The 22,649-nt window shown below is 52.7% G+C and overlaps 1 protein-coding gene and 1 long non-coding RNA gene across 4 annotated transcripts; one reads left to right on the forward strand and one right to left on the reverse strand.

Moving 5' to 3' along the window:
• The first annotated feature begins 308 nt into the window (after window positions 1–308).
• Window positions 309–21,275, forward strand: DRC7 (dynein regulatory complex subunit 7). Of its 2 annotated transcripts, NM_001038031.2 has the most exon segments (18): window positions 309–332; window positions 3,187–3,418; window positions 4,018–4,192; window positions 5,305–5,430; window positions 6,174–6,368; window positions 8,308–8,466; window positions 9,760–9,978; window positions 10,880–11,008; window positions 14,354–14,426; window positions 15,248–15,376; window positions 15,579–15,707; window positions 16,684–16,904; window positions 17,672–17,887; window positions 18,356–18,466; window positions 18,554–18,664; window positions 19,567–19,761; window positions 20,586–20,725; window positions 20,997–21,275. In NM_001038031.2, coding segments are annotated over 17 exon segments (2,619 nt in total). In that variant the 5' UTR covers window positions 309–332; window positions 3,187–3,221; the 3' UTR covers window positions 21,091–21,275.
• On the reverse strand, window positions 1,637–3,084 carry LOC132342812 (uncharacterized). 2 transcript variants are annotated; one of them, XR_009491331.1, is made up of 3 exons: window positions 2,718–3,084; window positions 2,409–2,539; window positions 1,637–1,977 (listed from the first exon to the last, which is right to left on the reverse strand). It is a non-coding gene; the product is annotated as an uncharacterized lncRNA (long non-coding RNA). The 2 variants fall into 2 exon arrangements; XR_009491330.1 differs by lacking the exon at window positions 2,409–2,539.
• Window positions 21,276–22,649: the final 1,374 nt, after the last annotated feature.

The following is a 22,649-nucleotide window of genomic DNA, read 5'->3' on the forward strand; positions in this document are numbered from 1 at the left end:
GTGATGAGTTTTGAGTATTTCTTACCTCTGCTTTTAATATAGTCTATTTACTTATATGTTTTTGTAATTTAAATTTTACTAATGACTGTGTTCATCAATGGGTTCACAAACATTTCTAAAGCTTTAACCATCAGCTCTTGCAAACTGGCACACAAGCTGGTTCCAGCCCACCACGGGCTGAGGGACACACTGCAGTGTGTCTCCTGGACCCAGACCTGGTTAGTGACAAAAGACTACATTTCCCAGAAGCCTCCTCTCCCATGACCTGCCCTCAGCCTTGAAAGCTGTTACTATGGAGACAGGCTAACAGATGGTACAGGCTGTCCTCAAGGGTGAGATGGGAGCTGGGGTGTGCAGTGGCTGAACCCCACCTGGCAGGGGGGAGGGCAAGGGCGCTGGTGGTAAGGGGGATTCTTCTGCCTGGGGCCTTTCAACCCCAAACTTTCTGGGGAAGTTTTCAGTGTGTGTGTGTGTGTGTGTGTGTGTGTGTGTGTGTGTGTGTGTGTGATGGTGAAGAGGAGGTTGCTGCTGGGGAGAAAGACGCAGGGAAGGGCTTGTGGGGTGGGGAGAATGCTGGGCACAGAATTGCGGGAACTTTAAGGTGGGACTGCCTTCCCCAAATTGTGCTTTAGCTGAAGGGGCAGGCTGATGCCGGGAATAAGCATTGCAAGTTCTGGCTCAGCTCCACCTCTGATGACGTGTTCTGTGACCTTGGCCCAGAGCCCATTTTAGTGGCTGCCCACTGACACCTTGGCCTCCTCCCCTCCTATGTCTTTCCTTACTCACTCCCCCTCCACTAAACCATCCATTCCTTCTAGGATTTTTACATTTCATTAGGCCCTTAAATGCATGGATTTCAGAGCCAGAAATATACAGGTTCATGTATATTTCTGCTCCTTACTAGCTCTGTGACTTTAGGCCAAGCACTTAACCTCTCTAGGCCTCAGTGTTCTCCTCTGAAAAGTGGGTATCATAATAGTATCTGCCTCATAGGGTCCGTAATGGGAAAACTCAGTCTTCCATCTTCTGTGTGTCTCCTTTACTTCTCAGACAAAACCCTTTGCTTCTGACACTTCTGGTTTCCAAATGTGCAGTTTCCCCCTCACTGAGTAATTCCTTTTTAAAATATTCATTTATTTATTTGGCTGCATCAGTTCTTAGTTGCACTGCACACAGATCTACACTGTGTCATGCGGGATCTTTCTTTGCAGCTCAAGGGCTCCCTAGTCGTGATGCGTGGGCTCAGTAGTTTTGAGGAATGGGCTTAGTTGCTCCACTGCATGTGGGATCTTAGTTCCCTGACCAGGGATCAAACCGACGTCCCCCGCATTGCAAGGAGGATTCTTAACCACTCGACCACCAGGGAAGTCCCAAGAAATCCTCCATGACACCATTTGGGTGTCCTATAATTCAACTCAATTCTGACACTACCTACTTGGAGATGGCATCAGATCCCACAGGTTAAGGGCTCAGTCATACAAGACTCTTCCCACTCACTTCAGATGCCGATAGCAAGCAAGTAGTCGGTCCCTGGGTTATCCACAATTTATGTCCAATGTGGCTACCAACTGGGGGTTCCCATGACCCCCTCCTCGGGTTCTATTTATTTGCTAGAGAGGCACAGGGAAACACCTCATTACGTTTACCAGTTTATTAAAGGACACAGTAGAGGACACAGACAGCCAGGCAGGTGAACAGATACATAGTGCGAGGTCTGGGAAGGTCCTGAGTGCAGGAGTTTCTGTCCCCCAAGAGGACGTTGCCTTTCCAGCCTGGAGGCTCTCTGAACATCCTACTATTGAGAGTCTTATGGAGGCGTCCTCACATAGGCTTGATCAACTATTGAGCCCATTTCTACTCTTCTCTCTTCTCTGGAGAATGGAGGAGGGGCTGGAAATTCCAAGCTTCCAGCCATGGCTTGGTCTTTCTGGTGACTGGTCCCCATCAGGGAGTCATCCAGGGGGTCACCCAGCCTTGCTAAAACAGAAAAAGAAAAAAAGATGTGCCTGGTGTTCTTATCACTTTGGAAGTTATAAGGGGACTGGATCTTTCGTCCACTTTAGTGAGGCTGGGCTCTCTGGCTGCAGACAAGTCCTTCTCTAGGGCACATGAGCATATATGGCATTTCAATGTCCATCCACCCTCCACCCCCCCCACCCAAAGGTCCTCCATCCTGAGAGATGACACAAGGGCTTGGCCAGAAGAGTGTAGGCTGTGTCACTGCCACCTGCCCCTTATTCAGGTGCCTTAGAGGCAGCCCCATTCTTGCCCTCTCTGTGTTCCAAGTTTGGTGATGTTACCTCTTCTTTTTTTCCTTCCTTGCTATTATGAATGGGCTTCCTAGGTGGCGCCAGAGGTAAAGAATCTGCCTGCTAATTCAGGAGACATAGGAGACACAGGTTCCATACCTGGGTTGGGAAACAACAACTGCTTGTCTCCAGTGTTGCCAACCATGGTGCCACCCAGTCTCGTGAGGCACTGGGAACCAGCCCTGTTAGCAACTCAGTGACTGAGCATATAGGTGTCATATCTAAGAGGCCTAAAAGATAATTATGAATAAGTTTCTTTGAATTTAGACTTCCTGGACTTCATAAATATATTTAATAGGAAACTTCATAGTACTATCCATACAGCACTAACATCACCTGCCAGAAGGAGAAAGTAACTGGCGGAATAAATATACAAAAAGCAAAGCAAGGTTAATAAGTCTCAGCTACCTGCTCCTGACCTGACAACAATCTCAACATGTGACCTGCGTCGTCTCTGCTTTAAGGGGAAATTTGCAAATGTCAGAAAGGTGTTACAGGTGTGCTCACACCACGTGGAGACTTTCTCTCTGATGGAAAGAACGTTTAAGAGGGTCTTGCCTCCTCCCTTTGTGATCTAAACCAGCGGTCCCCAACCTTTCTGGCACCAGGGACCAGTTTCATGGAAGATAATTTTTTCATGGACCAGGGGTGGAGGGAAGTGGTTTCAGGATGATTCAAGCACATACATTTATTGTGCAATTTATCTCTATTATTATGACATCAGCTCCACCTCAGACCATCAGACCTTAGATCCCGGAGGCTGGGGGACCCCTGAATTCTAAAGCACATCAAAGCACCATCCAGGGACACAGCTGGTGTCATTGACTCCATTCTGGCCTGAAATTGGCCATTCTGAGTGCATTTAATCCTCCTGCAGCGACCTCCTCTCTAGACAGTCATAGACACGCCAGAATGGAGGTCCTAAAGGAGAAAGTGGAGGAGGAAGAGGCGGCGGAGCGAGAAGAAGCAGCTGAGCGGGCCGAGAGGGGAGAGAAAACAAAGAGGCCGATGGAGGTGCGGAGGGAGGAGACCACCATGACGCAGGAGATGCTCAGAGACCTGGAGAGGAAGCTGTCAGAGATTGAGGTCTCTGTCCCAGAGAAGCTCTTGTGAGTGTCAGGGATAGGGAGGGAGGGGACTTTGGCCCAGCCACCCTGGCGGGGGTCAGACCAGGGCTGGGCAGAGAGAGAGCAGGTCAGAATGGTGATGCCTGGGCTGGGAGGCAGCACGGGGACCTAGAAGGAGATGGTTAAGAGTGAGGACCATGCTTTCAGGCTGTCTGGTCCAAGTCTCTAACTCCTAGGGAGTTAACCCTCCCTAACTGTAACCTTGGGCAAGCCACTCAGCCTCTCTGTGCATCATTTCCCTCATCTGTTTAAAGGGGCATCTGATCAACCCAGTGCTCGGTGACAACCTAGAGGGGTTGGATGATGGAGAGGGGAGGGAGGTTCAAGAGGGAGGGGACATATGTATCCTTATGGTTGTTGTACAGCAGAAATCAACACAACATAGTAAAGCGATTATCCTCCAATTAAGAATAGATTAAAAAAATAAAAGAGCAGCTGATAAGAATGACACTTCCCTCCTAAGAAGTTATGAGGATTAAATGAGGACGGAGTAGAGCCGGTGGCAGCTAAGGTAGATGGAGGGTTCCCTGTGTGCCAGGCCCAACCCCACACAGGCTAATACCACCCTCTTGTGGGCACAGGGCCTTCACCAAGGACACTATCGACACCTCCAAGCTGCCCCTTTCCTACCAAAGCAACACGCTCAAGGAGGAGCACCTGCTGCAGGTGGCGGACAACTTCTCCCGCCAGTACAGCCACCTGTGCCCGGACCGCGTGCCCCTCTTCCTGCACCCACTGAACGAGTGCGAAGTGCCTGTAAGACCGGGTGGTAGAGGGCAAGGCCGGGGCTGGAGCACAGAGGGTGGAGGGAGGCGGGCCAAGCACAGACCTCTCCTGGAGGGTGGTGGGGGCAGCATATAAACTCAAATGCCCACAGGCCCCAGCAGACCTGGTGTGCGTCATCCCTGGGGTCTGTGGTGGCTTGGAGCCCCCATGCCCCACCTAAGGGGCAGTTGGACAGCCAGTGCGATCTCCAGCCCCCAAGGCCAGCCCTGTGCAGACAAAGGCAGAACCCGAGTGCTGGCCCCCTTCCTTCCCACCCTGGGACCCAGGGCACGTCCCTGATTCTCACTGGGCCTCAGTTTCCCCACCTGTAGGCCCTATGGCAGGAGATGAATGCGAAGTTACAATGCCGCAGCCCATACATAGGTTGACAAGGGGCTTGCAGACCGTTTGATCTGGCCCACCTGGTGATGTAACCCTTGTGTTAGCTGCCAGCACTTGGAACTCAGCTGTTCCCAACCAGATCCCTAGTCCCCTCTTTCCTGGATCTGGTAACCCCGGACCTGCATTTCTGCTACAGCCATCAGTGGGGGCTGCCCCTTAGGTGGGGTCATGTGTGATCTGGTGCTGGTGAAACCTTCCTCGAATTCACAGGGAGGGAGACTCCAGAGGCCTGGCTCCTGGCCCCAAGGCAGCAGAGCAACCCCTCAAAGGCCACAGAAGCACTAGGTCCCCCACGCTGGGCAGCGGTCTAGAGCCACAGACCCGACTCTTCTACTGACTGTGAACCTGAACAAGTCAGCTCACCTCTCAGAGCCTCGGCTTCCTCACCTGTCAGTGGGACCTGCCTCACAGAGTTGCTGGGGGTCAGGAGGTGATGCGGGACTGAGCGGCGCTAAGTGGGGTAGTGGTGATGATGCGGTAGTGATCACATCACTAGCACAGGATTATGCTAGATCTGGGCAAGAAGGGCCTTGAGGGAATCCCTTCCTCCAACTCCCAAGGCCCTGAGTAGGAACCTGCGGCCCAGAGAAGCCTAGAGAGCGGCCCCCAACCCCATCCTGAGGTCTCCAGCTTCCTTGGAGCACCGTGGTTTCCTCCCAAGTGGCACATCGCCCCAGGGCCTGTGGTCTCTCCCTTTGCAGAAGTTCGTGAGCACAACCATCCGGCCCACACTGATGCCCTACCCTGAGCTCTACAACTGGGACACCTGTGCCCAGTTCATCTCCGACTTCCTGTCCATGGTGCCCTTGCCTGACCCCCTCAAACCTGTAAGTACCACCTGGGGCTGCGTCCTTAGGCCACGAAGCCAGAGATGGGAAACCAGGCAGGTCGGGAGAAGGAGGCTTGGCCAGCCTCGGGCCACAGTCTATGAGTCTGTCGGGGCTGAACCCCTCACCGACCCCCTGGCTGGGAGGGAGGATGGGAATAGGCCCAGAAAGAGACAGCCACTTGCCTGAGGTCACACAGCATGCCTGATCTCTGGACTCCCACCTCTTTGACTCCTTTGCCTCCTTCGGCTTTCAGAGTCTTCTTTTCAGGACTTTAGGAGGTGGAAAAGGAAAGAGGGGGACCTGCTACCCACGTTTCAAGGCCACATTTTTGGGGTTCTGACCAGCTTAATCTCTTTAAGAATGGAGGGTGAAAGGAGGGAGAGAAAAGGGAATATGTACACAGTGGAGAAAGAGAGGAGAGAGACAGAGGTAGAAGGTAAGGGTAATTTGGAATAAAACCATAAAACATCCAATCAAAGATCCTCAGGCCAGAAGCCTCAACATCCAGACGGTCTTTCCCACCAGGAAGAAGTCCATGGCCCTTTGGAATTACAGGCAAATGTGGATTGCACTTTCTGGACGGGGGCTGTGGTTTTCACCCCATTCTTAGCAGACTCCCTAAACCAGCAAAGGGGAGGAGCCCCATTGGGGTTGAGCCTGCACACTGGCCCTGGTGCCCAGCCCTGGGGAGACTGGCGAGGGGCAGGGGGCAGCTGTACTGACCAGCCTGCTGTGCCCAGCCCTTGTACCTGTACTCCTCGACCACTGTGCTCAAGTACCAGAAGGGGAACTGCTTCGACTTCAGCACACTGCTCTGCTCCATGCTCATTGGCGCCGGCTACGATGCCTACTGTGTCAACGGCTACGGCTCCCAGGACCTGTGCCACATGGACCTAACTCGGGAGGTGTGCCCACTCACCATGAAGCCCAAGGAGGTACGGCCGGGCCCCTGCTGCCCTCAGCATCACATGAGACACGCCATCCTTACGGCAGCCTGTCCCTGCCGCTGAGCTCTACAACTGGGACACCCGCGCCCAGTGAAATCAAACCACTGATGATTTCTCTCCCCTTGGCATCTTCATGCACACAGCCCATTCCTCCAAACTGGCTGCTCCTCTCCACTTGTTGTCACTCAGTTGCAGCTACTGTGTTCCCCACATTAGTGAATGCCACATGGCGACTATCTTCAGCCAAATTCTTCCAAATTTATCCTGTGCATGCGATAAAAAGCCATCCAGTCATTTTCATATACGGAAAAAGCAGACAAATGAACAGATATGTAGTTCTGTCTTTTTTTTCCCCCTTCTCATGTAAAAAGATCCCTTTTTTAACAGCACAAAATTTCACCAAACCACGGCAGGCAGTGGTTGTGCTTGTATATATGCTGACTGAGTACACCATAATGACCCAAGGCAGCTGTGAACACTCGAAACACTTCTTAGTGAATTTAATTGTAGGAATCATTAAAGCATCTCTGTGCATTTGGAAAATAGCCATGCTACAGGCAAAAAGGACTTCCCAGATGGCTCTAGTAAGAACCCACCTGCCAATGCAGGAGACGTAAGAGATGTGGGTTCAATCCCTGGGTTGGAAAGATCCCCTGGAGGAGGGCATGGCAACCCACTCCAGTATTTTTGCCTGGAGAATCCCACGGACAGAGGAGCCTGGCAGGCTACGGTCCATAGAGTCGCAAAGAGTCAGACATGATTGAAGCGACTTAGCATGCATGCACAGGCAGATAATGCTTTTCATGAACTAGATTGATTCCAGGATTTTGTGATCCGGAGTCAAGGCCCCATGAGTATCTGCAGCTTGGGGCAGGGGATCCAGGGGCCTGAGGCAACCAGCATCATGCACCTGTGTTACCTGCGTGAGCAACTGGGGCCCCTGGGGCTGTTTTCTGGTGGAGAAGGAGAGGGAGGCACCTGGTGAGAGCCCAGCCTGCTCTCTCAGGCCCAGCTCCCCACGAAAGATGGAACAAAAAAAACTCCATCACTGCTTTTGGCTCCAAAGGCCTATGAACTCACATACAGGCCTCTTAGCTCAGCCAAAATTTTAATTATGAAATTGATATCAATAGCTAATGGGTGCTGAGAACATTCCGGTCTATAAACCACTTACATGTTTCTTGACTTGGTTGCTCCTCTCAAGAGCACTGCGTGGTAGGAATGATTGCTCTTGTGTTTTACATGTGAGTGTGTTGAGATGAAATAGCTTTTGTGACCAAAGTCACACAGCTGGTAAATGGGTCCCTGGGGGCTGAGGCCCAGTCTGTCTGACTATGAATGGTGGAGATTCGCTATTTCTCCCTCATACCAGGTCCCCATTCTGCAGCTTCTGTGGTGTCTTTTCCTGGACATTTTCTGGCCACCTAGCACACATTTGTGTACACACGCTCATGTGCACGTGCGCGCGCGCGCGCGCGCACACACACACACACACACACACACATACAGAGGCTTTGTTCTTTTTCTGAGACCAGGAAACTCTCACTTCAAGTCAACATGTGAAGCCCTGCAGTGGTAAAACCTGAAAATCTGATTCTCGACAATTTGCCCCACTTTCTAAATCAGATCCAGATCATAGCTAGTCTAGGCCATGGGGGATGAAGAACAGAAGTCACACCTCCTGAGCTCCGGCCTGGATGGGCAACTCATACAGACATTGTCCTGTCTGCATTTGACAGATCAAGCCTGGGGAAAAGGTTCTCACTGAATTTTGCAGAAGATGCTACAGTTAGGGAAATGGGAGGACATACCCACAGTCACAGGTCTGGAGCTGAGGCTCTTTCTGTGTTTGGGGTCAGAGAACCTGCAGACTCCAGGAGCAAGAGTGTGGGTGGCTGCCAATCCTTTTCCTCTCGTCTCGTGACAGAGTGTCAAGGAGGAGGAAAAGGCACCCCCTAAGAAGTACGCCATCAAACCTCCCAGGGACCTGACCAGCAGGTTTGAGCAGGAACAGGAGATGAAGAGGCAGGAGGCGATCAAGGCTGAGGAGGAGAATCGGCGGAAGCAGGAGGAGGCACGCCTCTTGGTGGGTCCACCATCCTCAGCCCTCAAGCCATGAACTCAGCTCCAGAGAAGGGGCTGCTTGGAATGGGGAAAAAGACGCAGGCCACAGGCCATGTGTTTATGGCCTCCAGGTTCAAATCCCCTCCTCCCTCTTCCAAAAACCCCACCTCCATCCCAGTGGTGGTCAGCCAGATGCTAATACTACAGAGCTGTGCTGCCTGGGCCAATTCATTGTGTGCTGTGCAGTTCTGGTGTCCTCCTTGATCCAGACCAGGAGCTCACTGAAGATATACCTGCATACACTCTACATCCATCCTACATCCACCTTCCCACCACCCTCAACCACCCTCCCACCATCCTCGAAAAACCCTCCCACCACCCTCCCAAAACTCTCCCACCATCCTCCCACCTCCCGCCCACCACCCTCCCAAAACCCTCCCACCACCATCCCAAAACCCTCCCACCACCCTCCCATCACCCTCCCACACCCGCCCGCTACCTTCTCAAAACCCTCCCACCACCCTTGCAAAACCCTCCCACCACCCTCCCATCACCCTCCCACCACCCTCCCACCACCCTTCCAAAACCCTCCCACCACCTGCCCACCACCCACCCACCACCCTTCCAAAACCTGCCCACCACCCGCCCATCACCCTCCCACACCCGCCCACCACCCTTCCAAAACCCTCCCACCACCCGCCCACCACCCTCCCACCATCCTCCCACCACCCTCCCACCATCCTTCCAAAACCCTCCCATCACCCTCCTACCACCCTCCCACCACCCGCCCATCACCCTCCCACCATCCTCCAATCTCTCCTCCTATCCACCCACACTCTCATCATCCCTTTCATCTACTTTGCTTCCCTCCCTTCTTGTCTTTCCTTCCATATAGTATTTATTGAGGGTCTACTGTGGGATGCAGTAGACCCTGGTGATGCAATAATGAACATGGCACAGTGACCCTTTTTCCAGAGGGGTGCAGATAGGGAAGCCATATGGTGTCCCCCTATCTTTCTTTGGATGAAATCTCACCCAGAATCACAACACAGAAAGCCAATAAATCCCAGATACCCTAGAGCTCCAAAAGGTCAAGTTTATAAACCACAGTTCGAGCTAGATCCTCCCATTTTATGTATAAGCAAACAGGTTCAGAAGTGGGGTGATGTCCTCAAGGTCACGAAGTCAACCAGAGATGCAGTGTGGATCAAAATTCGATTATTTTGCCAGTTCCTCAGCCCCAGGGAGATGTTTGTACCCCTGATGATCCCCTTCCCATCCATTTGCCTCGAGGTCACCCACCTTTCCCGTGCAGGAGCAGGAGAATGCAAAGACCGACCCCCTGCACGGACTTCGTGTGCATTCCTGGGTCCTGGTGTTGTCGGGGAAACGTGAGGTGCCTGAGAGTTTTTTCATTGACCCATTCACTGCACGCAGCTACAGCACCCAGGACGATCACTTCCTGGGAATTGAGAGCCTTTGGAACCACAAGAACTACTGGGTCAACATGCAGGATTGCTGGAACTGCTGCAAGGTGCAGGGCGGGCCTGGGCAGGTGTGGCAGGCACAGTGGGGGAGGGTGGGTGTGACCAGTGGGGAGAGCTGGCCACCAGCCAAGAGGGCTTTGAGCTTTTCCTGGAGTACCCAGGGCCTACTGCTTTACCCATACATAATCATTCCAGTATGATTATTGTCACTCTGTTAGTTTCTGTATCCTTATAAAATGTGGATTGTTAGTTCAATTGATTTTGAAGTGCAATACACATGCAGAAAAATGCACTTATCCTACACGTCCAGCTCAATGAACTTCCATACATATTTATGTATAAAAACTCAGTGCCAGGACTTCCCTGGTGGTCCCATGGTTGAGAATCCCTTCCAAATGCAAGGGATGCAGGGTCGATCTCTGATGGGGAAACTAAAATCCCATATGCCCTGGGGCAATGAAGACCCAGTGCAGCCAAAACAAAACCCAAAACCTCAGTGTCATTTATAGAAGTTAAAAAATATGTGCACATGTTTGGAGGGAGGTGGTAACTGGATACCAGGGGACTTTCTGGGAGTGTGGATAATGTTCTGTCCTTGAACCGGTCTTTGCCATATAGTGACACCTCATCTCTTCCTGTAAGGACAATGCCAAATGAGCTCCACATTCAGGCCTATCCCAGGCCAGAGAGTCTCCGAGTCTCTCACCCAGAGACCAACACGGGAAGGGAGTCCCAGCCCCCTCAGGGCCTCCGTCCCCCTGTGGGGATGAGGAGGGCGGGCGAGGACTCTCAGAGGCAGCCTGGAGCCACGTTCTGGCCCCTTTGAGACCCAGCTGGGTTTCTTCTCACCCTGGGCTTGGCTGTTCCCCGCCCCCCTCCCTGCCCCTTTAGAGTAGGAGCGGGGTACACTGGCTGTGGGGTGTGCTCAGCGACCCCGTTCTCCATCAGGATTTGGTCTTCGACCTGGGAGACCCCGTGAGGTGGGAGTACCTGCTCTTGGGCACCGACAAGCCTTTCCTGTCCCTGACTGAGGAGGAGGATGAGGGGATGAATGATGATGACGACGTGGAAAACCTGGTGAGCCTCCATGGAGTGGGGGGACTTGACACCCTGTCTTGCTTCAGGCCAGCCTGACACACTTCCCCCACAGATATGTGTCTAGGGCGGGGCAGTTCAGATAGACCACTTATAGATTCCTTGAAGCAGAAGGGCCTGGACCATGCCCTTGTTTTACAGATGGGCAGACTGTGGCCCAGACAGGTCCAGCAACCTGCCCGGGACCCCCAAATGGTGCAGGGAAAGTCTGGGATGTGGATTCAGGCCTCCTGCCCATCGCCCACTCGGCCCCCTCTATACACACACACACAGCCCACTTCCTGTTCAGGGGTTGCCCTGCCCTTTGGAGTAGGGCAATAAGACCCTCTCCACAGCCCATCCCTTTCAAGCCCCAGAACCATCCCTCACATCCAGGCCTCTCCTGCATGATCGCCATGATTCTCCACACACGCTTCCGGACCTTGCTTGTCCCTCCTATCAGCCCTTCTGAAGGTCATTGGCCTGGTCATCTCTGATCTCCTACTCGGGGGCAATCCAGGCAGGTCTGCATGAGGCCCTGTGAGTGGAAGTCAGAGGCCCAGATGCCTTCGCCACTGGTTCCGACATCTTGAGCAAACTTCCTAACTGTTGGAAACTTCAGTTTCATCATCTGCATGTAAAATGGGGGAATGGGGTCAGTTACATCACGGTAGTAATAACTGGGGTATTCGTTTGCTAAAGTTGCCGTAACTCAGACTGGGTGGCTTAAACAGTAGAAATTTCTTTTCTCACAGCCCTGAAGACTGGAAGTCGAGCTGTCAGCAGGGTTGGATTCTCTTTAGGGGTGCCCACCCCCGGGTCCTCACACTCTTTCCTCTGTGTGCGTCTGTGTCCTAATTTCTCCCTATAAGGACACCAGTAGTATTGGATTAGGGCTCAACTGAATGACCTCAGTTTAACTTCGATACCTCTTTAAAGATCCTGTCTCCAAATATAGTCACATTCTGGGGTTCTGGGTTCTAGGACATATGAGTTTTGGGGGGATACAATTCAGCCCCCAGGTAACACTCACATGGCCCTTTCTAAGTGCTGTGAAGCGGCTCAGTCATGCCTGATTCTGCCACCCCATGGGCTGTAGCCCTCCAGACTTCTCTGTCCACAGGATTTTCCAGACAAGAATACTGGAGTGGGTTGGGATCTTCCCGACCTAGAGATCGAACCTGGGTCTCCTGCATTGCAGGCAGATTCTTTATCATCTAAGCCACCAGGGAAGCCCTTCTAAGTGCCAGAAGGTATTTAACTTGCCAATATCTTCGCAGCTACCCGGTGTGATGGGTACTAGTATTGTCACCCATGATTATTATTGCCCCATTTTACTGACAGGAAGGCTTACACACAGAGGGGTGAAATAAATGACCCAAAGTTACACAGCCAATAAGTGACAGCTGGGATTTGACTTGGGATTTGACTGTCCGGCTCCCAAGTCTGGGTTCTCAAAGGCAGTTCTGTTCGGCCTCCTGGGGCTGCATGAGGACAAGTGAGACCACCAGTGTGATGTGTTTGGAAAGACGTGTAGACCCACCTGGAAATGGTGTTGAGTGTTCTCAGCCTCTTCTCCCTGGAGACCAGAGAGCCTCCTCTACTGTGCAGTAAATCCTGGACCACTGGCGCCTCCTGCTGGCCTCAAAATGAGAACAGACAAGCCAAGCGGATGTCAGACATCTGAGCAATTTGGCAAGAAGAGTTTTCTTTTTTGAATTTTTTATTTTATATTGAAGTATAGACGATTAACAACATTGTGATAGTTTCAGGTGGACAGCAAAGGGACTCAGCCATGCATTTGCATGTATCTATTCATGGAGAAGTTTCAAACCGAGAAAATCTTATGCAAGTTTCTGTGGTTACCTAACCTGAAGATCATTTGTCCAATGTAGTTGCTAAGTCGTGTCCGACTCTTTGCAACCCCATGGACTGTAGCCTGCTAGGGTCCTCTGTCCATGCGATTCTCCAGGCAAGAATACTGGAGTGGGTTGCCATGTCCTCCTCCAGGGGATCATCCTGACCCAGGATCGAACCCACATCTCCTGCATTGGCAGGCAGGTTCTTTATCAGTGAGCCACCAGTGAAGCCCTTAAACCTGAGTTTGTTTCTGTTTTGCATGTGTATTCATTTGTATTGTTTTTAAATTGAACAGCAGAGAAGTCATACTGGAGAAAGGCCTTATAAGTGAATGCATTCAATGTGAAAAATGTTTTACCCATAAATCCGCTTTCTATCAAAGAATTCACACTGGAGAAAGGCCTTCTACGTGCAGTGAATGTGGGAAATCTTTTATCAACAACTCCAATTTCCATAGACATCAGAGAATTCACACAGGAGAAAGCCCTTATGCCTGTAATGTATGTGGAAAATCTTTTATAACTCTGGCTGACATTTGTTATCATCAGAAAGTTCACAGCAGGGAAGTGCCATATAAGGGCAGTGACTATGGGACCTCCTTTAATCAAATGCACCTCCTCAGTTCTGGTAGGAAAATCCACACTGGAGAAAAGTCTTATAAGTGCAGTGAATGTGGGAAATCTTTTACTGCTAACTCTGGCCTTTGGAATCATCAGAGAATTCACAGTGGAGAAAGGCTTTATGAGTGCAGTGAACGTGGGAAATCTTTTATTGCTAGGATGAGCCTTCTCAATCATCAGAGAGTTCACACTGAAGAAAGGCCTTATAAGTGCAGTGACTGTAGAAAATGTTTTATTAGCAGTTTGAGCCTTCTTTGTCATCAGAGAGGTCACAGCGGAGAAAGGCCTCACGAGTGCAGTGAACGTGGGAAATCTTCTCCTGCTAGCTGTGGCCTTCGGTATCATCAGAGAGTTCATTTGTCTAGACTAGGCCTTATTTGCCAGATGGGGAAACTAGGCTCAGAGAGAAAGAAAAACAATAAGGGCAACCAGGCAGTGTCCCAAACCCTTATGTGCATTTATCAGTCAATCCTCCCAAGCAGTTAGAAAACTGAGACTCAGAGCCGTTAAGGGACTTCACCTGAGCTGGTATTGGATGGAGACTCCAGAAGCCCCTCTTTTAACCAAAGCCCTGTGGCTTTGTCTCCTGCCTCTGCGGGAAGTGGGTGGGGGGGTCATATGGGACAGGGCGTGGCTGTCCTCGCCAGGTACCAGGTGGGTAGAGGGGTAGAGCTGCTCCTCCTCCTCCCCTCTGTCTCAGGTCACACCAGGTCAGATCTCCAGCACCGCTGGGGGAGCTGACAAGCCACCTTGGGGGGCTTGGCCCTGGGGGGTGAGAGAGTAGCTCCGACCTGCCTGTAAGTCAGCCCTGATCAGAAGGCCCAGTCCTGATCAGAACTACCCACCCCACCCCCACCTCTCCCAACAGGGCAAGGAGGATGAGGATAAGAGCTTCGACATGCCGCCCTCGTGGGTGGAGCAGATTGAGATCTCCCCTGAAGGTACAGTGTCTCTGGACCTTTGGGGGCATCTGTGGCGGCGGGATGCCTGCAGAGGCTGCCTCGGCCCCTCATTTCCAAACCCCGGCCCCATGTTTCCTGCTGCACCCTCTTCATCTCTTCCTTCCCACCATACACGCTCAGCTCTGCGGCCGGGGGCCTGATCCTAGTCTGGCACACAGGACAGGGCTCAGTTACCAGACCCAGAGTGATGGAGTGTGGCAGGTGCTGGAGGACTGGGGACCGGGACACAGCTGTTCCCCTCCCTCAGCCCACTCTGCCAGGAGGAGACTACACACAGTACCCAGGGCAGGCAGGGAAAGCAGGGGGGCAGGGCATGCTTGTGCCCCATGCCAACCTCTGCTGATTGCTGAGATTTCCATCTGGGAGTGGCTGGACCCATGGGGAGGACCTAGGCTGTCCCATCAGGGCGGGAAGGGCTGGAGAGGGTGTCATGGGAACCCGGGGGTTGGAGGCTGGGGAGTGGGTGGGCAGAAAGGGCTTCTGGGAGGAAGGCTCATCTAAGCTAAGTTTTAAGGGGTCGGAAGAAGTCAGCACAGTAAGGGCAGGAGGGGATGGTGTTTCCAGCTGAGGTCTGGAAGAGTGCGGTGTGGTCAGGCTCAAGCTGAGATGTCCTCCAGGGCAGGAGCCGTCCTGACACCTACAAGTGTAGGTGACTTGTCCCCTCTGCCTCCCTGGAGTGGGCTTGGGGGCTGGAGGAGCTGAGCAAACAGCACAGTGAACAGAGGCTGAAGAGTGGTGAGGCTGGCCTTCCCTTCCCCCAGTCTGGGGAGGAAGGACCCCAGCCCACTCTGTGTCCTCAGCGTTCGAGACCCGCTGCCCAAATGGGAAGAAGGTGATACAGTACAAGAGGGCGAAGCTGGAGAAGTGGGCCCCGTACCTCAACAACAATGGTCTCGTGTGCCGCCTCACCACCTACGAGGACCTGGAGTGTAAGGGGGCAGCTCTAGCTGCGGGGCTGGGGGGGAGGGGGCAGAAGAGCTGGATCCCCGACATGTTATGTGACCTTGGTCATGTCACCACCCCTATCCGTGTGAGTGTGGGCCCTGCTGGTGTGCTCTGTGTGCTGGGAGTGGTGGGACAGCAGCTGGGGGATCTGGCCTGGCTGCTTCAGACACCGATCGGGCCCCACAGGTACCAAGACTTTGGAGATGAAGGAGTGGTACCAGAACAGGGAGGACATGTTGGAGCTAAAGCACATAAACAAGATCACGGGCTTGAATGTCGACTACTTCAAGCCGGGCCACCCCCAGGCACTGCGCGGTGCGTGGACCCCGTGACTAGGCCAGGGTGGGAGCCCAGGGTGGGGGCCTCATGTGCTCCTTAGAGCAGCCTCCACGGCAGCTGATGCGTGGTGGGAGGAACCAGCATCCTTATTGCCAGGGTTCTTGGGTGGCAAGCTACCGAAATAGCCCCTGCCTCCCCAAGCAAAGCAGATGTGTGGGAGGTCAGAGGAAGCACAGAAAATCTAAGGAAATGTGACAAGTGTTCTCCAGGAAAGGTAAAGCAGGGCTGCAGCCCATGCTGTGGTTGGGATCAGGTACCCATTCGGGCCACGTTCACAGGGGTTAGGATGCCTACAAGAAAACCAACAAGCACCCCCACAAGGGCAATGCAGGGGGCCGAAGTGTGGCAGTGAGCATGTGGTGGCAAGCCCAGGAGACTGGGAAGCAGGGAAGGACATATCCTGGGAGAGAATTAACAACCCAATCCAAGAATTCACAAAAGAAAAACATAGGCGCAATACACATCTAAAAACAGGACCAATCTCACTTGGTTGAGACAGGAAGGGGAGGGGAGGGAAGGGAAGGGAAGGGGAAAGAAAGAAAGAAAATCAATAAGGGACCAACCTACAACCCTTCAGTTGGCAAAAGTGAAAAAATGGCCCTACCACGTGTAAGCAAGAGACTCCCCTTCATTCCTGGTAGGACAGCAAATTGGCACAACTTTTCTGGGGAGCGGTTGGGCAAAATAATCAATGATAGCTTTCAATTATGTACGTTTTTTGACCAACAGTTCTGTTGCACAAATAGCAGGCAAGAAGAAAACATACATCAAACAGATGTTCATCACGGTGTTGATTATAATAACAAAAAAGCTGGAAGCAGCCTAAACACCTAGCTCTAGGGCATTGGTGACATCACACATGAGGCTTCTCCCCAAGGCCTGGGGTCGGGTTATGAAGCCAGGGGCTCCGGGTGCTCACCTAGGCGTCACCCGGCCCCCACCTACCCCGCAGTGCACTCGTACAAGTCCATGCAACCTGAGATGGACCGTGTCATGGAGTTTTATGAAACGGCCCGCGTGGACGGCCTGATCAAGCGGGAGGAGACGCCCAAGACGATGACAGAGCACTACCAAGGTCGGCCGGACTTCCTCTCCTACCGCCATGTCAATTTCGGGCCCCGGATGAAGAAGCTGGCTTTGAACAGCGCAGAGTCAAACCCCCGGCCCATGGTGGTAAGTACTTGCTGGACTTGGGGATGGGGTGCCTGCCTACTCTGGTGGGCCAAGGTTACCCTGAAGGGGAGGAGCCCCGACTCCGGGGAGCCTTCTTTACTGAGTGACCTTTCCTTTTTTACCATCTCGGGTCTGTCTGATGCCAGACGTCAGCCACTGGGCCACCGAGGTATTATGTCCCTGTGTGGGTATACGCGCTCTTGACTAAACACTTGGAAAATATGTAAAATTATAAAAAGTAAAAAAATCTCAGAATGCCATCTCTCAGCTATTATCACATATTAATAGATTAGATTTTGAGAGTCTTTTCAAAGATGTGGGTGTGTGCATGCATGTAGAATTCCTGTATCTCTCTCTTCCCTTAAATTGTGTAGCTTTTTCCTCCATATCATCACAAGTTATTTTGCACCTATATTTAACTTCTGCACACCAAAGAAGCTCTTTTTAGCAGTAAGCATTGTCAAGTGATAGAGCAGGCTGCCTGGAGAGGTGGTGAGCTCCCCATCTCTGGAGGTGGGCAAGCAGAGTCTGGCAGAAGGAGCTAGAGAAGAAATGGCGCACCACACAGGGCTGGAGCACCGGGCACTGAGAACCCCTGGGGCCTTGAGAGCCACTGTCTAGCTGGGAGGGGCTGTTCTACATAAACCCCCACCCCCCAAATAACCCCAGACCCCAGCGTCCCTGAGGGTCCTTTGCGCCTGTCCTCAGGGCAAGCACAGAAGTCCCCCTTTTCCACCCTGCCTCCTCCGCATGTTTTGGTGTCCCAGAAAATCACAGAGAGATTCTTCCGCAACCCTGCGAAGCCTGCGGACGAGGACGTGGCCGAGCGAGTGTTTCTGATCGCTGAGGAGCGCATTCAGCTGCGCTACCACTGCCGCTCCGACCACATCACGGCCAACAAGCGCGAGTTCCTGCGGCGCACGGAGGTGGACAGCAAGGGCAACAAGATCATCATGACCCCCGACATGTGTATCAGCTTCGAGGTGGGCTTGGGAGTCTGGTGGGCAGGGGCAGGATGGGGTGGAGTGAAGAGAGAGCCCTGGGGTGGAAGGCCCTGGTACCCCGCCTGGAAATTCATCTTCGCCCCTGGGAAAATCAAGACCTCCCATCTGGGAATAATACTCTTTGAGCTCCTCTGAAAATCGTCTCCTTTTCCATCCTGCGACCAAGGCTGTGACAGATCTCAGCACCTCCACAGGGCTGGCTTTCCTAGTTCCAGTCCTGACTTTGCTGGCACATTCCTTGGCCCCTCTGAGTCTCCAGTTTCTCTTCTGTTGCTAGTTGTGCTTTTAGAGATGCAACAGTTTGAGAGAGGTGAAGCAACTGGCTGGAGGTCACACAGCTAGAAAATGGCAGGGAAAGATTTGAACCCAGGAGATCTGGCTCCAGAATCTGCCCACAACCCCAGCCGTTGCTGCTGCTTCTCCAAGTAAATGTGGCGGTTGTTCCAGGTGGAGCCGATGGAGCACACTAAGAAGCTTCTCTACCAGTACGAGGCCATGATGAAGCTGAAGAATGAGGAGAAGTTGTCCAGACATCAGGCCTGGGAGTCGGAGCTGGAGGTCGGGTGTTCTGCGGGAGAGTAAGCAGATGGCAGGTAGCAGGGGTGGGGGGTGTTTAACCATGTCTGCCCCCACTTCCCAACTCAGGTGCTGGAGATCCTGAAGCTTCGGGAGGAGGAGGAGGAGGCACACACGCTGACCATCTCCATCTATGACACCAAGCGCAATGAGAAGTGCAAGGAGTACCGGGAGGCCATGGTGAGCCCTGCTCCTTGGCTTCCCCCCGACCCCTCCCCCACCCACTCCCCCGGCCCCCCCCCCACCTCCAGGGTGCTGAGGTTGATAGGGATTCTGGGGAGAAGCCCTTTAGAGGTGATGAAGTTATTGACACCGTGGTGGTCATCTTTGCTGTGAGCTGACCATTTCCCTGGATCACGCCCCAACACATGCTTAGGATACAGGCCAGGTCCCCCCACACCACCTCCAGGAGCTATGGCCAAGCCAAGACCTCCACTTGGGGGCTTCCCTGGAGGTTGTGACCTGGGCTGGTAGCACCAGTGAGCGGACTCTGGCCACGGGCCTGAGTTCTCTGGCCCCTGCACATACCTTCACATTACCCACTCTGGTTGCAAGACCCAGCTTGGTTTTTTTGAGGCAAGCTTCTAAATCCCCTTTACCAACCAAGTGGAGATTTCTAAAAAAAAAAAAAAAAAATAGATGAGGTTGGCAAGACAGGACTGGGCACCTGAGGTCTGGTTCTCAGACCCCCAGAGGTAGGGATGTCTGCCCCCACATCTCTAGCTTCACTGGGCTCTGGCGGCCAACACAGCACATAAAGAAGGCCCCAGGGTGGAAGGGAAAACAGGGACTCACCAGCAGTTTTTAACGTCATTAACAACCATGCTTTATTACCATTTATCGAGCGAGCATCTGCTGAGTGATAGGTATGTACTGAGGCTCGAGTGGAGACGTGTGAACTCACAGACACCAGAGTTGGCCGTCACCAATAACCATGATCTCAGGAGACAGCGCAGAGCCCTCTGAGGCCTCAAGCACAGAGGGTTTGAGGTCCAGTTCTATGTGATCACATCTCGATAGAGCTGGTTGGGGGATGTCTGCGGCCCCTGCTGGTCCAGCCAACCCCCGGCCCCCTCTTACAGGAGCGCGTGCTACACGAGGAGCACCTGCGACAGGTGGAGGCCCAGCTGGACTACCTGGCCCCGTTCCTGGCCCAGCTCCCACCTGGGGAGAAGCTCACACGCTGGCAGGCCGTGCGCCTCAAGGATGAGTGCCTCAATGACTTCAAGCAGCGGCTCATTGACAAAGCCAACCTCATCCAGGCCCGCTTTGAAAAGGTGCAGCCAGGGCCCTGGCAGGGGTGGGGACCTCGGCATCCTCCACCGGAAAACCAGCCCAGGGCTGTTGGCTCACCATCTCTTAGATTGTGAGGGACTATCGGGCAGAGGGGGAGGAGGCCAGTGCCTGGTGTGTCCAAAGGACCAAGCTGTCCTTCCTCATCCTTGTTTATTGGGTGGAAGGGTGGATGGAGGGGTGGATGAGTGAACAGAGGGATGGAGGTGTGGCTGGCTGGCTGGCTGGAGCATTATAACAACTCCTATAGTTTTTGACTCATGTCTGTTGGTCAGGTACACCCATGTAGTTCCCCTGCATTATCTTATTTAATCTTCCCAAACAGCTCTATGGTGGTGGGGGTGGGGTGGGTGCAATGACCCTCATTTTGCAGACGACAGATTGGAAGCTCTGAAAATGTACTTTGACCAGAGTCACGTGGCTCTCAGTCCTGACTCCTGCTCTAACCTTGTGGACATGTTGTTGTTTAGTCGCTAAGTTGTGTCCGATTCTTTCTGACCCCATGGACTGTGTAGCCCACCAGCGTCCTCTGTCCATGGGATTTCCCAGGCAAGAATACTAGAGTGGGTTGCCATTTCCTTCTCCAAGGGATCTTCGCCAGTCAGGGGTCTAACCCTCGTCTCCTCTACTGGCAGGCTGATTCTTTACCACTGAGCCACCTGGGAAGTCCTTGTAGCCATATATCCCTCTAAACAAGGCCCCAGGTTTTCTGCCTCTGCTTCTCTGGCTTCTAGGAGAAGGGGTGACGGGGCTGACCTTGTGGGGCTGTCTGGGTCAGCCCTCCTGCTCTCCTTCCCCGTGCCCACAGGAGACTCAAGAGCTGCAGAAGAAGCAGCAGTGGTATCAGGAGAATCAGGTGACCCTGACGCCTGAGGATGAAGACTTATACCTGAGTTACTGCTCTCAGGCCATGTTCCGCATCCGTATCCTGGAGCAGCGGCTCAGTCGGTGAGGAGGCAGGGGTAGGGGGAGCCGAGAGGACCCACAAGGATGTTGGAGCACCAGCTTTTGTTTTTTTGGTTGTGCTGAGTCCTCATTGCGGTGCATAGGCTTCTCCAGTTGTGGCACGCAGGCTTAACTGCCCTGCAGCACGTGGGGTCTGAGTTCCCTGACCAGAGATTGAACCCATGTCCCCTGCAATGGAAGAAGGATTCTTAATCACTGGGCCACCAGGGAAGTCTCAGAGTACCAGCTTTGTAACCCCTACTTGTAATTTCAGACACAAGGAGCTGGCCCCACTGAAGTACTTGGCTCTGGAGGAAAAGCTCTACAAGGACCCACGCCTGGTGGAGTTACTTAAAGTCTTTGTTTGATGCTCTTCACCCCCTACACCTGTGGTCCTCTGAGTCCCTCCTGAGGCCTCAGCAAAGCTGCCAGAGAAAGAAACCTCCCCCAAAGCCTGGCCCTTGTGTTCCCTATGCTCAGCTAATGACCATCCACTCAGGCACACTACCTTCCTGCTTTGCCTAATTTACCTGTAAATAAACACTTGCCATTTGCCACGTGTACCTCATGTTTCACAGACTCCAGCAGCAGCCTTTTTCTCCTTCCCTTCTTTATCTGTGGCCTGGGACCACCTTTACAGCCTTATCTTATTTAATACAGCAACTGCATCCCCATTCCACACATGGCTAATTAGTGGCTGATAAGAAGAGTCGGTGGAATTCAGTCACTTGCAGTCTAGCGTTGAGAACCCAAGTTCTGGCGCACACACCTTAGGCTTGCCATTCCCACTTTGTGAGCTGGGCCACCCCGGCCATGGTGGGGGTGCAAGACCCTCATTTTTCAGACGAGAAACTGGAAGCTCTGAAATGTACCGTATCCAGAGTTTCATGGCTGTCTCAGCCTTAACCCCGGCTCTGACTTCATAAGCATTATATCCCTTTAAACAATATCCCAGTGGCTTTCTCTCAAGACGTGTGTGTGACCCCTGCCTCTGCTCCTCCAACTTCTGTGGGTAGTGGCCCTTCCCAAAGCCCACCCCACCCGAGTCCCAAATGAAGTCGGCCTTTATCGGGTTCCAAATCCAAATTGGTGGTCCCCCTCAAGCTGCAGTGCACTCATCCATTAATCGAGGCCGTGGGGGTAGCACTCCCGGACTCCAAGACTGACTTGGACCCGGAATCAGACTCCGTTTCCCTCTAAGCCTCCTGTGTGGGATTCAAGCTGGGGTCCAAGCCAGAGAAGAGGGACAAAGTTCTCAGAGCACGCCAGCACCGAACCCGAGGAAAAAGAAAAAAACAGCAGTTTCGGTAAAGTGCTGACCAATGCCTCAGTTCAGTTCAGTTGCTCAGTCGTGTACAACTCTTTGCAATCCCATGAATTGCAGCACGCCAGGCCTCCTTGTCCATCACCAACTCCTGGAATTCACTCAAACTCACGTCCATCCAGTCAGTGATGCCATCCAGCCATCTATCTCATCCTCTGTCGTCCCCTTCTCCTCCTGCCCCCAATCCCTCCCAGCATCAGAGTCTTTTCCAATGAGTCAACTCTTCACATGAGGTAGCCAAAGTACCGGAGTTTCAGCTTTAGCATCAGTCCTTCCAAAGAACACCCAGGACTGATCTCCTTTAGAATGGACTGGTTGGATCTCCTTGCAGTCCAAGGGACTCTCAAGAGTCTTCTCCAACACCACAGTTCAAAAGCATCAATTCTTGGTGCCCAGCTTTCTTCACAGTCCAACTCTCACATCCATACATGACTACTGGAAAAACCATAGCCTTGACTAGATGGACCTTTGTTGGCAAAGTAATGTCTCTGCTTTTGAATATGCCATCTAGGTTGGTCATAACTTTCCTTCCAAGGAGTAAGCGTCTTTTAATTTCATGGCTGCAATCACCACCTGCAGTGATTTTGGAGCCCCAAAAAATAA

The sequence above is a fragment of the Bos taurus genome, chromosome 18, assembly GCF_002263795.3.
Source record: "Bos taurus isolate L1 Dominette 01449 registration number 42190680 breed Hereford chromosome 18, ARS-UCD2.0, whole genome shotgun sequence".
Classification (NCBI taxonomy): Eukaryota; Metazoa; Chordata; class Mammalia; order Artiodactyla; family Bovidae; genus Bos; species Bos taurus.